The 13,606-nt window shown below is 38.9% G+C and overlaps 1 protein-coding gene across 2 annotated transcripts in view; it reads left to right on the plus strand.

Moving 5' to 3' along the window:
- The window catches only part of CRIM1 (cysteine rich transmembrane BMP regulator 1), a 186,793-nt gene that overhangs the window by 158,970 nt on the left and 14,217 nt on the right, over positions 1-13,606 (plus strand). For both annotated transcript variants that reach the window (XM_009911724.2, XM_054162346.1), the window contains 3 exons: positions 6,977-7,098; positions 10,659-10,868; positions 12,928-13,143. In XM_009911724.2, coding sequence (XP_009910026.2) covers positions 6,977-7,098; positions 10,659-10,868; positions 12,928-13,143 — 548 coding nt within the window. The remainder of the gene's footprint in view (positions 1-6,976; positions 7,099-10,658; positions 10,869-12,927; positions 13,144-13,606) is intronic.

Genomic DNA, 13,606 nt, shown 5'->3' on the forward strand with positions numbered 1-13,606 from the left:
GCACAGCAAAATGCAGAACCACCTGGGTCGGGGCAATCCCAAGCACCGATACAGGCTGGGCAGTGATTGCCTTGAGAGCAGCCCTGAAGAAAGGGACTTTGGGATGCTGGTGGATGAGAAGCTCAGCATGAGCCAGCAGTGTGCACTTGCAGCCCAGAAAGCCAACCAGAGCCTGGGCTGCATCAACAGAACTGTAGCCACTACTCCACTCTGGTGAGACCCCCACCTCGAGTACTCTGGCCAGTTCTGGAGCCCCTATTGCAGGAAGGATCTGGACATCACAGTATCACAGTATCGCTAAGGTTGGAAGAGACCTCGAGGATCATAGAGTCCAACCTGTCACCACAGACCTCATGACTAGACCATGGCACCAAGTGCCACATCCAATCTCCTCTTGAACACCTCCAGGGACAGTGACTCCACCACCTCCTCGGGCAGCCCATTCCAATGATGAGTGACTCACTTGGTGAAGAACTTTCTCCTCACCTTGAGCCTAAACTTCCCCTGGTGCAGCTTGAGACTGTGTCCCTTTGTTCTGGTGCTGGTTGCCTGGGAGAAGAGACCAACCCCTTCCTGGCTACAACCACCTTTCAGGTAGTTGTAGAAGGTAATGAGGTCACCCCTGAGCCTTCTCTTCTCCAGGCTAAATAATCCCAGCTCGCTGCTGGAGCTTGTCCAGAGAAGGGCCACGAGGATGATCAGAGGGCTGGAGCACCTCTCCTGTGATGACAAACTGAGGGAGTTGGGGCTGCTCAGTCTGGAGAAGAGAAGGCTCTGAGGAGACCTTATTGTGGCCTTCCAGTATCTGAAGGGTGCCTACAAGAAAGCTGGGGAGGGACTTTTTAGGGTGTCTGGTAATGACAGGACTAGGGAGAATGGAAAAAAAATAGAAATGGGTAGATTCAAATTGGATGTTAGAAGTTGTTCTTCCCCATGAGGGTGGTGAGACACTGGAACAGGTTGCCCAGGGAGGTGGTGGAAACCCCGTCCCTGGAGATTTCTAAGACCAGGCTGGATGTGGCTCTGAGTGACCCGATGTAATGTGAGGTGTCCCTGCCCATGGTGGGAGGGGCTGGAACTAGATGATCCTTGAGGTCCCTTCCAACTCTAACAATTCTATGATTCTGTGACCTCCCACCCCCTGACCCAGAGCCCACTCAGCAGAAAAGACCAAAACCCAGGTATCGAAAGCAGCAACCAGAACAGGAAGCCTCTCATGTTACAATATGAACTTCAAGTCTCATAATACTTTACTCCAGCCAGCACTTTCATTTTGAAGCTGGCTTGGCGGCAGCATGGTATTGAATATCAGCAGCAGATTCAACTCAACCCATGGCATTCGCTAATATTGCAACTCTTAGTGCTTGATACTAATTCTCCTCTAACTTCTGATTCATTTCAAAGTTCCATTTGATGCTCGTTCATTAATGCTGCTGGTTTTTAGATCAGTAATCTGCAGCGTAACATGTCCTTCTCTTGGTGCACAGTTATAATAAAATTTGGAGGGTCACAATATGGTAGGACTTGAATGACCACAGAGGTACCAGAGATTTTCAGAAAATTTACAAATTGAGGTGGAGCCATAGTGATGTTCTCACATACAGTTCATCTCAGCCCATCAATCCACTCTGTCCAGATCATTCTTTGAAGCCATCCTTGCCTTAAGCAGATCCAAACTCCTGCCCAACTTGATGTCATCTACTAAGTTACTGAGGATGTCCTCCTTTCCTTAGTCCAGATCATTGATAAAGAGGATATAGAGAACTGGCCCCATTACTGAGCCCTAGACAACATGACTTGTGACTTGCTGCTAACTGGATTTAGCTTCATTCACCGCTATTCCATCCAAGTAGGTTTTTACCCAACACTTGAAGACTATGCCTGTCCAATCTACATGCAGTGACATATCAAGTCACATTTTTATTACATTAGAAAGGATGCTTGATTCCCTGAGGCATCCCTAGTGTAATCTGAAAATGACTACATGATAGTAGTCCAGCAAACCAAAGTAAAACCATTTATATAATCCTGTATCTATTACTTAAGATACAAAGTTTGGCTTACCCCTGGTTAAATAATAGAGGTTTTTGAAGAAAACAGCACTCATGAGAGTCATAGGGTTGAAATAAGACAAAATGAGGGAAAGACAATAAAGATTAAATCAAACTTCACTTCTGTTCCCTAAACACAATTTTTAGTAGACAGGAGAAGAAAAGTACTAATTTTAAATTAAAGGTTAATAAAATCATCTCCAGGCATGTTGTCTTCAGGAGTTATTTTCAGTTTTGCAAATGAGAGAAGGCAGAGCAGGAGGGAAGCTGAAGAGATGTGGGTTTTGTCAGCCCCAGAAATTTTGCCTAGTTGCTTTAAAGGCAAGGATGGCTGAAGATGGGCATCAGAAAGAAAGAAATGTGGATGATTGAGCAGAAATAGTGACTGGCTAGATTTCTGAGTTTTTTAGATAGTGTAAAGTTGCTTACATTAAGGATCAAAGGACTGAAGTGTATTAAAAAACAAGTACAAAGCTTGCAGCATTGTTTAGAAACCACCTGGGGAGACTGAAGTTTGAGCCATTCTATTAAGCAGGAATAAAATCCAAGTCTCTTAAAACTGGAAGCCAAAGAGGCAAATGGTATTGAAGTGTCTGAAACAGTGAGAACTCCTTAATGGAATCAACATGAAGGGTCGTGGGGATGAGATATCAGTACCAAAGGAATACAGCTTATGACTATATTCAAGCATTTTCTGGAAATTGTCATATAGTACTCATATGGTGTGACCATTTCTCAAGGGGCACTGAAATAATATGCACTAGCTTGGATTTGATTTTGCACTTTGGCAAAGAGAGAAAAGCACAAAATAACCGCCATCAGAATATATTTCATTGCTGTTTGCAACAGAGATGGAAGCCATCTTTCTTGTTCACAGTACATAATGCATATTCAGAAGTGAGTACAGAATGTCATTTCAGCAATCTCCAGAGTGTATATTTGAATATTTGTTTCATTTATGTTTTATATTTATTTGTTTTCTACTTTAAAAGCTGATTTCCATTAACAGTACTCAGACACTGAATATTTTTTTCAAACTGGCTGATAAACTCAGTGGATTAATCTAATGTGGTATTTAAAAGGCACAGGTCTTGGGGTTTACACTTTTTTCCAGACCGTGCTCCGTTGCGGTTAATTTATGGTATGCAGCAGGGTCAATAACTTAAACCTATCAGGGCAGAATCTAGGAAGAGTTATTTTCATCCACATGCTCAGTATGTGCATGCATGTATTTGCATAACAGCAGAGACAGTATGAACTACAAACATTTTTACAGTTTACTCACTGTGGCTTAGAACAGGAAAAGCTTTTTAAAACTTTAATATTACTAGCACATAGATAATTACTGCTTTCAAGGCCATTTCTTTAGCCTATTCAAAAGTTATGAGAAAGCTATTAATAAGATCTATTTCATGCCTTTCATCATTGCCTTTTGGACTAATACAGAAGCAGTCTGAATATATACTTGAACAAGGTCTAGGTAGTTATTTCCATTCTAGTCTACTCTATTCTGTTGAGTCTTCAGATGAAAAGGCTGTGAGAGAATGTTATCAACGTCTATAAATCTCTGGTGTCAAGTTGAAGGCGACAGTCTTTTTTGTGTGATCGCCCAGTAATAGGACAAGGAACAACAGGTATGATGTGGAACACAGGAAGTTCCACCTCAGCACGAGGAGAAACGTCTTTATGGTGAGGATGACAGAACACTGGAACAGGCTACGCAGAGAGCTTGTGGAGTCTGCTTGTCTGGAGACTTTCAAAACCCACCTCAATACCTTTTTGTGTGTGCTGCCCTAGTTGATCCTGCTTTGGCAGTGGGGTTGGACTAGATGTTTCTAGCAGTCACTTCCAACCCCTACCAATCTTTGATTCTGTGGGTTTTCTGCAGTATCTGAAGCCACCTGTTTCTCCTCTTTGTTTCTTTCAGTTTACTACTAGTGGTTTTCTTCATGGGCAGTCCCAATGTAGAGTCACACTGAAGTGTTAAAAATATTCTTCTACTGTCTGTAAAGGATTGTTCTGAACTATACCTAATAAGCTGTTTATTATTAATGTGCTTTGTTTGTGTAAATGTTGTTTACTGTTACATTCTTTTAGTTGATTGTACTATACTTTTCCCAACATCTTGGATTTAGGAAGGAATGCTCTCTTTCGCATAATGAGTAGCTTTGTCTGCTTTGCTTATGTTAAATTGTAATACTTAGAGGAAAGTGGATAGTATTTTTACATAGAGACACCTTAATAACCTGTGGTAAACTGAATGGATTTTACCTTCACAATTCTAAATCTTCAGGAATATCATGGTTTTAGCCAACTGAATCTGCTGCTGATATTCAGTGCCATACTGCTGTCATGCCAGCTTCAAAATGAAAGTGCAGGAGAGAGCAAAGTACCATAGGGCTTGTAGTTCATGTTGTACGAGAGGCTTCCTGTCTGGTTGCTGCTTCCAGTTTCCAGGTTTGGGGTGTTGGTCTTTTCCACTGGGCTGGCTGCTGGCTTGGGGAGGGTTGGTTTATATTTGGCTTCAGCTGCTGCTACTGCTTTAGCTTTTCTGCAAAAATACCTAAGGTAGTTGTACATTGTATTGTTTTCATGAGACTTCTTATCTCAACCCATGGCTTTTTGTGATATTTTCCCTCCCAATATGCATCGAGGTGGCTCACTTGCAAGAACAGCTGTCTTAAACCACAACATGGAAAAGGCAAAATTTCTTTTAAGATAACTTAAGACAGTACATTTCCATTCTTGGGCCTGTGATTTCAGTGTGTGACTAGCATTAATGTTCTTGATCCAAGTCTACCTCATTAGTGACTAGACTGCATATAAGTGTCAAAAATAATGGTGTTTTCCTTGGTCCTCTGATCTTCCTTAGCTTTTAGTAAAGATGCACCCCTTATTTTTCCTTACATATATTTTTATTCTGAAATTTCTAACAATTACTTTCTTTTCTTTCTCTTTACTGTTGTCTTCTGTGCTACTTTTAAGTACTGTTAGTTTTGCAATCAAGTTGGCTGTTCCATGTGAACTTAATTAAGTAGTTAATGAACTCTGATTCATCCAGAAGCTTGTTGCTTGGTTTGAGAGGTCTGACTTTAATGGTCTCTCTCTCTCTCATGAGCTGTGACTTAAGTGGTTCTCTAAAGAAAGTGTTAAATAAAGATGAGGAGAATCCTTATGTATAATTGGAAGAAGACCCTCAGATTGCAGTGAATTTTACTTGTGTTTCTAAGGATTATACTTTGACACATCAGTCCAACAACAAGAAAGAAAGTCTGAGATAATTCTAGTTGTCTTCTCATGTTGCACTTTAGTTGAGATGTGTGTGCATTATTTTGAAATGCCTTAAAGGAGTAATCTCTAAAAATGAGCAAGAGCAGAACCCAAGAATGGAGTATATTATACTTTGTTCCTTAATAGATTGCCTGTGTTGAGTTCAGTCTTCCTGAACTATAGAGTCCCTTAGTTTTGTGTGATATGTGAGTATCATCCTGCCGATACTTATGCATAAGCAGTCTAAGTGATTCTTGTTACTAATTTGTGGTATGTATTGATAGCAATCTATCTGAGTGTGTGGGGAAATCTAATGGTGTCTGTGCCATTTGCTTATAATGTGGACAACTCTAGAAGCTTGCACTAATGCTATCTGCTATCCAGAAACAGTTCAGTCTTCTGAATTAAAATCTGAGGACTGAAGAGAAAAAAGATAGATGGGTTTAGCTCTTTTTTATAAAGAAATCAATGAAATAATCCATTTTGCAGAAATGTTTTCCTGAAATAAAGAACTGATGTCTCGGTTTCCGACAGGGATAGGAAAAGGCCACAAGCTGCAAGAGCACCTTAAACACAGAGATGCTCACTCCTTAGATGAAAGTATTTTTCAGTGTCAGTTGAGTGTCAAGGCTAATCTGTTAAAAGGTACACATTTCAGACACAAGTCCCAGTAATTTTCTGAACTACGGGAAGAAGCAGCCAATGTCTAAGAAATTGTGTGTTACTGTAACATAAGAATAGGGAAACAAAGGAAAAATAGTAGTTTATGATGTTGAAGAAGAGAATAATGAGAAAGACTTTAATTCCTAGATTGACTGGGCTTACTTTGTGCCTGAGGAAGACTGAAATTACAATGTAATATGCTTCAAAATGGAAATTTGTATCTTCACACCTTCAGAAGTTGAAAGTATCTTGAATTTAATGAAAAGGAAGACAAATGGTATACAGATTCAAGTTTAAAAGCATAAACATTGACTCTTGCAATTTTCAACCATTCATTTGATGTCCTAAACATAATAAAAAGACACCTTTATAAGACACTGACTCAGAGTATCAGATCTGGACCATTTAATGACCAGGTACTCAGTCCAAAGCATGCTGTCTGCCCTATTGCACTGTATCACACAGGTCAGGACTGCTCCACAGGCTACTACTGAATCATAGAGCTCATCTTCAAATAGAAAGCATTTCCTTCTTGTAAAGAGTAATATAACTTTTAGCCTGTACATATGACTTACTGAGTATCTTGACCTGAAGAGAAAAATTAGAGATTTCTATGTGGGTTTTGTACTTAGATATCCTGAAACTCCCTCCCTCTCTTCCTCCCTCCCTCCCTCCCTTCCTCCCTCCCTTCCTCCCCTCTCCCCCTCCTCTCTTTCTAACTTGTATTTGAAAAGAAGAGCATCAATAGTAGGCACAAGCATATATATCTGTATTATTCACTATGGTTTGAAAGTACCAAATGCAGAGATTTTTCCAATGAAGTGAAGGGAGCACATGCCAGGTTGGAGACCTGTACACTCATCAATCTACTCAGCCTAACTTTCCTTATTTGATCAATCACTTCTTCAGAGTATGCTTTTTCTTTAAAGCTTATGACATGTTAATATTTCAGGTGACATGCTGACCTTTTACAACTTATTTTTGTCATCTAGGAAGAACAAGCATGGCTGTGAAATCTGTCGGTGTAAGAAATGCCCAGAAATGCCTTGTGGTAAAGTCTGTCCATTGGGCTTCCAGCAGAACAGTCACGGCTGTGTTATCTGCAAGTGCAGAGGTAGGTGCCAGTGCAATGCCAACTCTTAATTACATCTTGTTTTCAAAGCAGTTGGAAGCTGAAGTAAAAGAAAATAATAATGTACAGAATGTACAGAATACATAAGAATTTAAATATGGTAACTGGTGGTGGAGTCAGTTCAAATTTGCTCAAAGTAGTATATTCTTCCAGTAGATGTTTATTATTATGTATGTTCATTTAGCGTCAACAGAACACCTCACCTACACTTTTCGTCTCCCATTACAAAGTCACAAAAATCAGTTTGTTATCATCAATAAAAATTAGATCAGGTTGTTAATAAATAACTACTAGAAATGAGCTAGTTGAGGATTGTGGGGGTTTGTTTTCAGTAGGAGCACTCATTTTAGCTTCTTCACGACCAAAATTTTCTTTACAAACTCAAGTTTGGGATTTGTTAGATGCCCTGTACGCCACCTAAAATTAGAGTGTGGGGTTTGGACACTTTTCAGGTGGTCTCAAGAAACAATGAGTAGAAAGAGTGCTTGTCCAAGAAAAAGGACTGGGGATTCTTAAGCTAAATATTTCACACATGCCACATCCCAAACTTGTGACCACCAAGCTCAAAGTGGAGATTGAGCTAAGATGTTTGTAAGTTGTCTGCTTTAGTTTTGTGCTGCTTTTAACACATCTTAATGTGTTTTCTATTTGTGTTTTGTTTTAGTCCAGATACCAGACTTCCTTCAATGCTCATCTCTGTGTGTTGCATTCAATAACTTTCTGTTTGTGTTCAGGCTCACTCTGATCCTATCTACTCTTTCATGCTTATTTTCTTCCATTCTCACTTTTGTGTTTTGATTTATAACTATAGGGAAGAAAGTTTTAAGTATTTTCCTATTAGTTTGTGTAATGACTCTATTCTTAACTTTTTTAGCAGCTGTTTCCTTTGCATTTTTAAAAATGATAAAATGCAAGACAAACTGAAAATGTGGGATTGGAAGAAAGTGTTATGATTTCCTGCAGTCATTGTCCTATAGTTTAAGGCAAACATGCAGTCACATAAGTCGTAAGAACACAATGTCATATTTTCTCCACATGATGTCATACACTGCAGAAAATTACAACAAAACTTCAAGTCTTCTAGCAAAAATAAAATTGAGTGTTATAAATGTACTTCACAGATGTGAGATGTAGAGAGAGATTTCATGGACATAAGCTGCAATATATGACTTTCACTAGAAATAAAAAATTAAATAAGAAAGAATAACAGCTGAATGGAGTTCCACTGAGATGATTCTTATCACTTACCTTGTCATTTGTTTCCATGTTCACAATAAATGCTTTTTTTCCTGATTATGCTGTGGTAGAATATACACAGGGTGTTCTCCTAGATGTGCCATAATTGCATCTTGGATTATAAACAGATGCAGTTCTTCTTATTGTTATCATGATCATAAAGATACTAAGCTGTGAGTCCTTGCTAAAATTCTTACCCAGAATTCCCAAGTAAGAGGAAGGGATCAGTAAAGTCCATGCCTATTAGTTAGCTCCACTTTCTAAGTTGCTTCTCTCAGAAATAACTGACATTAGGATTAATAGAAGTAGAACCAGAGGAGTACAGGGCTGGAGTAGTCCTCTGTAGAATTGAGAATCCATTTCTCTGACCCTCACATAGAATAGAGTATATCTGGATAATCCTTGACAGATGTTTGTCTAAGATTTAATTTATTAAGGATCTCCACTCTCAAAACAAACAAAAAAAACAACCCAATCAACCAAGCCAAAAACCAACAAGCACAACTAACCAAACATAAAAAACTAACCCTTCTCTTAAACAATGTTTTCCTGTGCTTATCAAAATGTAGTATTTTAAAATAAATTTTCTAAAATGTCAGTCTCCCTTTCCATAAATTGAACCAGTTACTTCTTGTCCTAAGATCTCCTAAGCTCAGCAGACACATGGAACAGCTAAGCACCATTCCCTTTAGAAGTTTTGCAATATGTAACGGGTTGCATTTCAGCCTCCTAAAGATGTTGTGGTTTTTTTTTTCCTAAGTCAAATAAACCCAGATATTTTAGTTTCTCATATTGTAATTTAGCAGTAGCAAACCCCCCTAACTGAAAGAGATAGCAGTACTGCTTTTAAATTTGGGTTCCTTTTAAAGTATTAGTTCTTGTACTAATTTTAATTAAAAACAGAAAAGGAAAAACAGTCTCAGTTTGTGACATTAACTTTGAATAATTACCTATATGTTTGGTTTGTTTCTCAAAATTTTGGAGTATATAATATTTCAGGAATAGTATTTTATGACATCAGATACTTTGTTTATTAAGGAAGAGAAAGTGGAATCAGAATCTAAGGCTTCTGTTTGTCAATCACTTTAATGCAGGACAATATTGCCATGACATTAATTGAAACATGAATTAATATCTATAATGTGATACTAAAGTATAGAAGCGTAGTGACTAAATGTAAGATTTTTTTCATAGCTTATCTGTTTGTGCAATAGGACAAAATCTGTTTTAAGTAGTATTTTGTCTTATGCCATGGATTTTCTTTTTAATTCACCAAATGGTATACTAATGTAGTTCTTATTCTGATAATGTGCATCAAACTAACTTCATACCACCTGCTGACATATCTGACACAGCTGAAGAAGTGATAACTTGAACATGTTAAGAAAAACAACCAAACAAACAAAAACAAACAAAAAAAAAAATTACTGAAATTGCACATGAACATTAGCACTTTTCATATGACATCCTTTTTTAAATAGAAAATGAAATAAGAACTTAATACCAATAAACCTATCCATATGTATCAGCAGGATATGGTTGACACTGCTGAGAACAAACTGATCCTAAATCCTTCATCATCATGATGATGTGGGGTCAGATTCAATCTGCTGATTAACAAGGAATATATTGAGGATGAGTCCTGCAGTACTAAATACCCCTTAAGATACAAATGAGGCTTTATCCACCCTAGACCAACTGCTTGTGTGTTCTGTACACAAGTAACATAGCTGTCCAAGCTACTGTGTTCTCATGTCAGTTAAAGCTAGGAATGAGGAATAAAATTATCTGAGCAGTTACCTTCCAGACATCTCATTTATCATAGTAATGTAAACAAATAATTTCTTGTGTTTATTGTTTTATTAAATATTCCCAGTATCTAGCATGATCCCATTAGAACCATCCGATTTTCATCATTCATGATACAAAATCATCTTGTAAATGCTGTCATATTCTACTTGGCATCAGACACTCCTATTATCAATTATCGGATACACTGATTTTTAAATATTTCATTTTAAATATGCTTCCTGTTTCTTCTGTATGCTTAAAAACAGTATAGGTGCACCAGGAAGAAGTGATGACATTTTCCAAGGAGAATATGGTCTATTACCATGCCCTTATTATATCCTTTAATTATTTCATGTGTACCATCACTTTTATTATTAAGTGTAAAAGATAGAAGTATTCATCATTTTATGTGTGCTTTAAAAATGAAAGCAATCCAGGCATGAAGTTGGTGTGGGTTTTTTCCTAAGCAACGCACACTTACCAGGACACTCCATTCTCCTTTGGTTTTTTTGCAGAGGCAACTGCTTCTCTTATGCCTCCTGTTAAAACAGGCTCTTGCCTGTCAATGGATGGGCGCCGACATGAGAACGAGGAGAGCTGGCATGATGGCTGCAGGGAGTGTTACTGTCACAACGGTCGGGAAATGTGTGCCTTGATCACCTGCCCTGTTCCTAATTGTGGCAACCCCACTATATATCCAGAGCAGTGTTGCCCATCATGTCCAGGTAGCATGCTTTCTTCTATGTTTTTGCTATCAGGTTTCATTTCACATGTTTCCTCTTTCCAAATATGTGAAAATAATCTCATGCATCACTTAGCAATAGCTATATATAAAATACAAGTTTATATATAAAATACAAGGAGCTGGGATTGTTTAGCCTGGAGAAGGATCAGGGGTGACTTCATTGCCCTCTACAACTACCTGAAAGGTGGTTGTAGCCAGGAAGGGGTTGGTCTCCTCTCCCTTGCAACCAGCACCAGAACAAGGGGACACAGTCTCAAGCTGTGCCAGGGGAGGTTTAGACTCAAAGTGAGGAAAAAGTTCTTCACTGAGCGAGTCATTCGTCATTGGAATGGGCTGCCCAGGGAGGTGGTGGAGTTGCCATCCCTGGAGGTGTTCAAGGGGAGATTGGACGTGGCACTTGGTGCCATGGTCTAGTCGTGAGGTCTGTTGGGACAGGTTGGACTTGATGATCCTTGGGGTCTCTTCCAACCTTAGTTATACTGTGATACTGTGAAATATAATACAGATCTATAAGATGACATGAGTAGTGGTTTTAATTAAGATCTGGTGTGAAAAATAGGAACTTAAATATTTAAAGATAGACATGTTTGGGGTCCAGACATGTTAATCTTTAAAACAGAGTATTTCTAGTCTGTATTAGTTATAATAACAAATTTGTACCCATGTACAGTGTTGTTACCTATAACATGTACAGTGTTGTCACCTATAACAGCAAATACTGCAATAAGCCGCAACATTTTCTCTTTTTTAATTTGAAGTGGAGTTTTATTAAAATTAATCTCCTGACCTATGTTTCACATCTCCTCAAAGGACTGCACATTTACACAGATGTCTTAAGTAATTGAACATTATGATTCTCTGTTCCGAGTGGAGGCTCCTGCGCCTCCAGCAGTAGGGTATGCTAATGCTTTAGGTGGAAAGATCAAGTACAATTAATCTTGCATTCCAAAACAGTTTTAATAATAAGCATTAATCTGAAAAGTATCTGTGAAAGATGTTAGGGTGGGGGTAGATTAATACCTTCTGTCTTCAGATTGATTCCTACAGTATTTTATGTGCTGAATAGTTTAATTTGTAATACAAGTATACTGTCTATCACTTTATTGGAAATCATGTTACAGGTAGGAACATCAAGGCTTGTGCTACTTGTGCTACTATGAATATCAAAACAGTAACAGAGCACTGGCAAGATATAAGAAATTAGGAATTGTTCAAAATGCTTTGTAAAGAACAGGAAATTCCAGGGGCAAAATAAGCAGCCAGATCCTCTTTCTGAAAGGGACAGTGTATACTGTGTAGAACCTAAGATAATTGATCTCCTTAGGCAAATGGTGATCTCCAATCCAGTTCACACCTTGTGGTAACTGGAAAAACATAGTCCCCAGGAAGATGTGGGACTCCAAAAGGTCTGTCTGCCTCTCAGCCTTTCCCAGTTTGCACCACCCTTCTCCCCTCAAGTACTGTGATGAACCACACAGTGTCTGTGGTTCCTGTGGTTCCACAGCCAGCCATGGTGTTGGTGTTGGCACTGATTTTCATGGAGTCAGAGCTGTTTTCAGTACCAACTAATTACTGAGGCCCAAACTCTCAGTGCTTAGCATCTTAGTAATGACAGGCATTAATGACATTTTTATCTGAGGCTGAAGCACTAAGGGGTTATGGACATTATGGTAACCAACCCAGAGCCCTGCTCTGCAGGGTTCACCCCTAAACCATGGCCCCAAGCACCACATCCAAACCACCTTTAAACACATCCAGGCTTGGGGATTCCAGCACCTCCCTTGGCAGCACATTCCAATTCCTGACCACTCTTGCCATGAAAAAACGTTTCCTAATGTCCAGTCTAAATGTACCCAGTTGTAGCTTGAAGCCATTCCCTCTTGTTCTGTTGCTAGTTGAAACACCTTCAGTAAAAATATAGCTTGCTTTGTTATTCCTAATATTTTCAACAATAACAGAAGTTACTCATCTTGGGTACTTCTGTTAATCATTAGCATCACAGTTGATTTTTGCCTGTCTTCCAATTCTGTTTTTCCCAGATGAAATAATTGTGCAGAAGCCAGAGCTCACCAGTCCATCGATCTGTCATGCTCCTGGTGGGGAGTACTTTGTAGAAGGAGAGACTTGGAACATTGATTCTTGCACACAATGTACATGCCACAGTGGACGTGTCCTGTGTGAGACTGAAGTCTGTCCACCTCTTCTTTGTCAAAACCCCACCCGCACACAAGATTCCTGTTGTCCACAGTGCCCAGGTATGTACTGACAATCAGCTTTCATCAGAGTTCTTTCTTCATCTGAGATTATATGATGTGAATATTGAATGTTTCAGTATGTGTACAGTTGTTTGCTGTGGTGCATTTAGCAGCTTGGAGTGTGAGTCTGTACTCCTCTATGTTAAAGGCAAAACTTGACTGTGTGCAAGAAATACGTTGTATGTGTAATGGGGAGTTGTGGCCCTGAAGTTTGAATGTCTTTGAAGGTAATCAAATAGTATAAGGGTAGCATGAAAACCAGATGCTTAGTTGGAAGGTTTGTGAAATATGCACTGGCTCATTTATGGAAACATGCACAGTTAGAGAAGCTTTGAAAATAGAGTACTAGGCAGGTATCGGCTTGTTTCTCTTCCTTTCTACATGCCTTGGTTTCTATTAACCTTTTTATTACTATTATGTCTGTTTGAGATTTATTCTCAAAAGTACTTCTCTTTGCTTTTAC

The sequence above is a fragment of the Dryobates pubescens genome, chromosome 6 (assembly GCF_014839835.1).
Source record: "Dryobates pubescens isolate bDryPub1 chromosome 6, bDryPub1.pri, whole genome shotgun sequence".
NCBI classification, from domain to species: Eukaryota; Metazoa; Chordata; class Aves; order Piciformes; family Picidae; genus Dryobates; species Dryobates pubescens.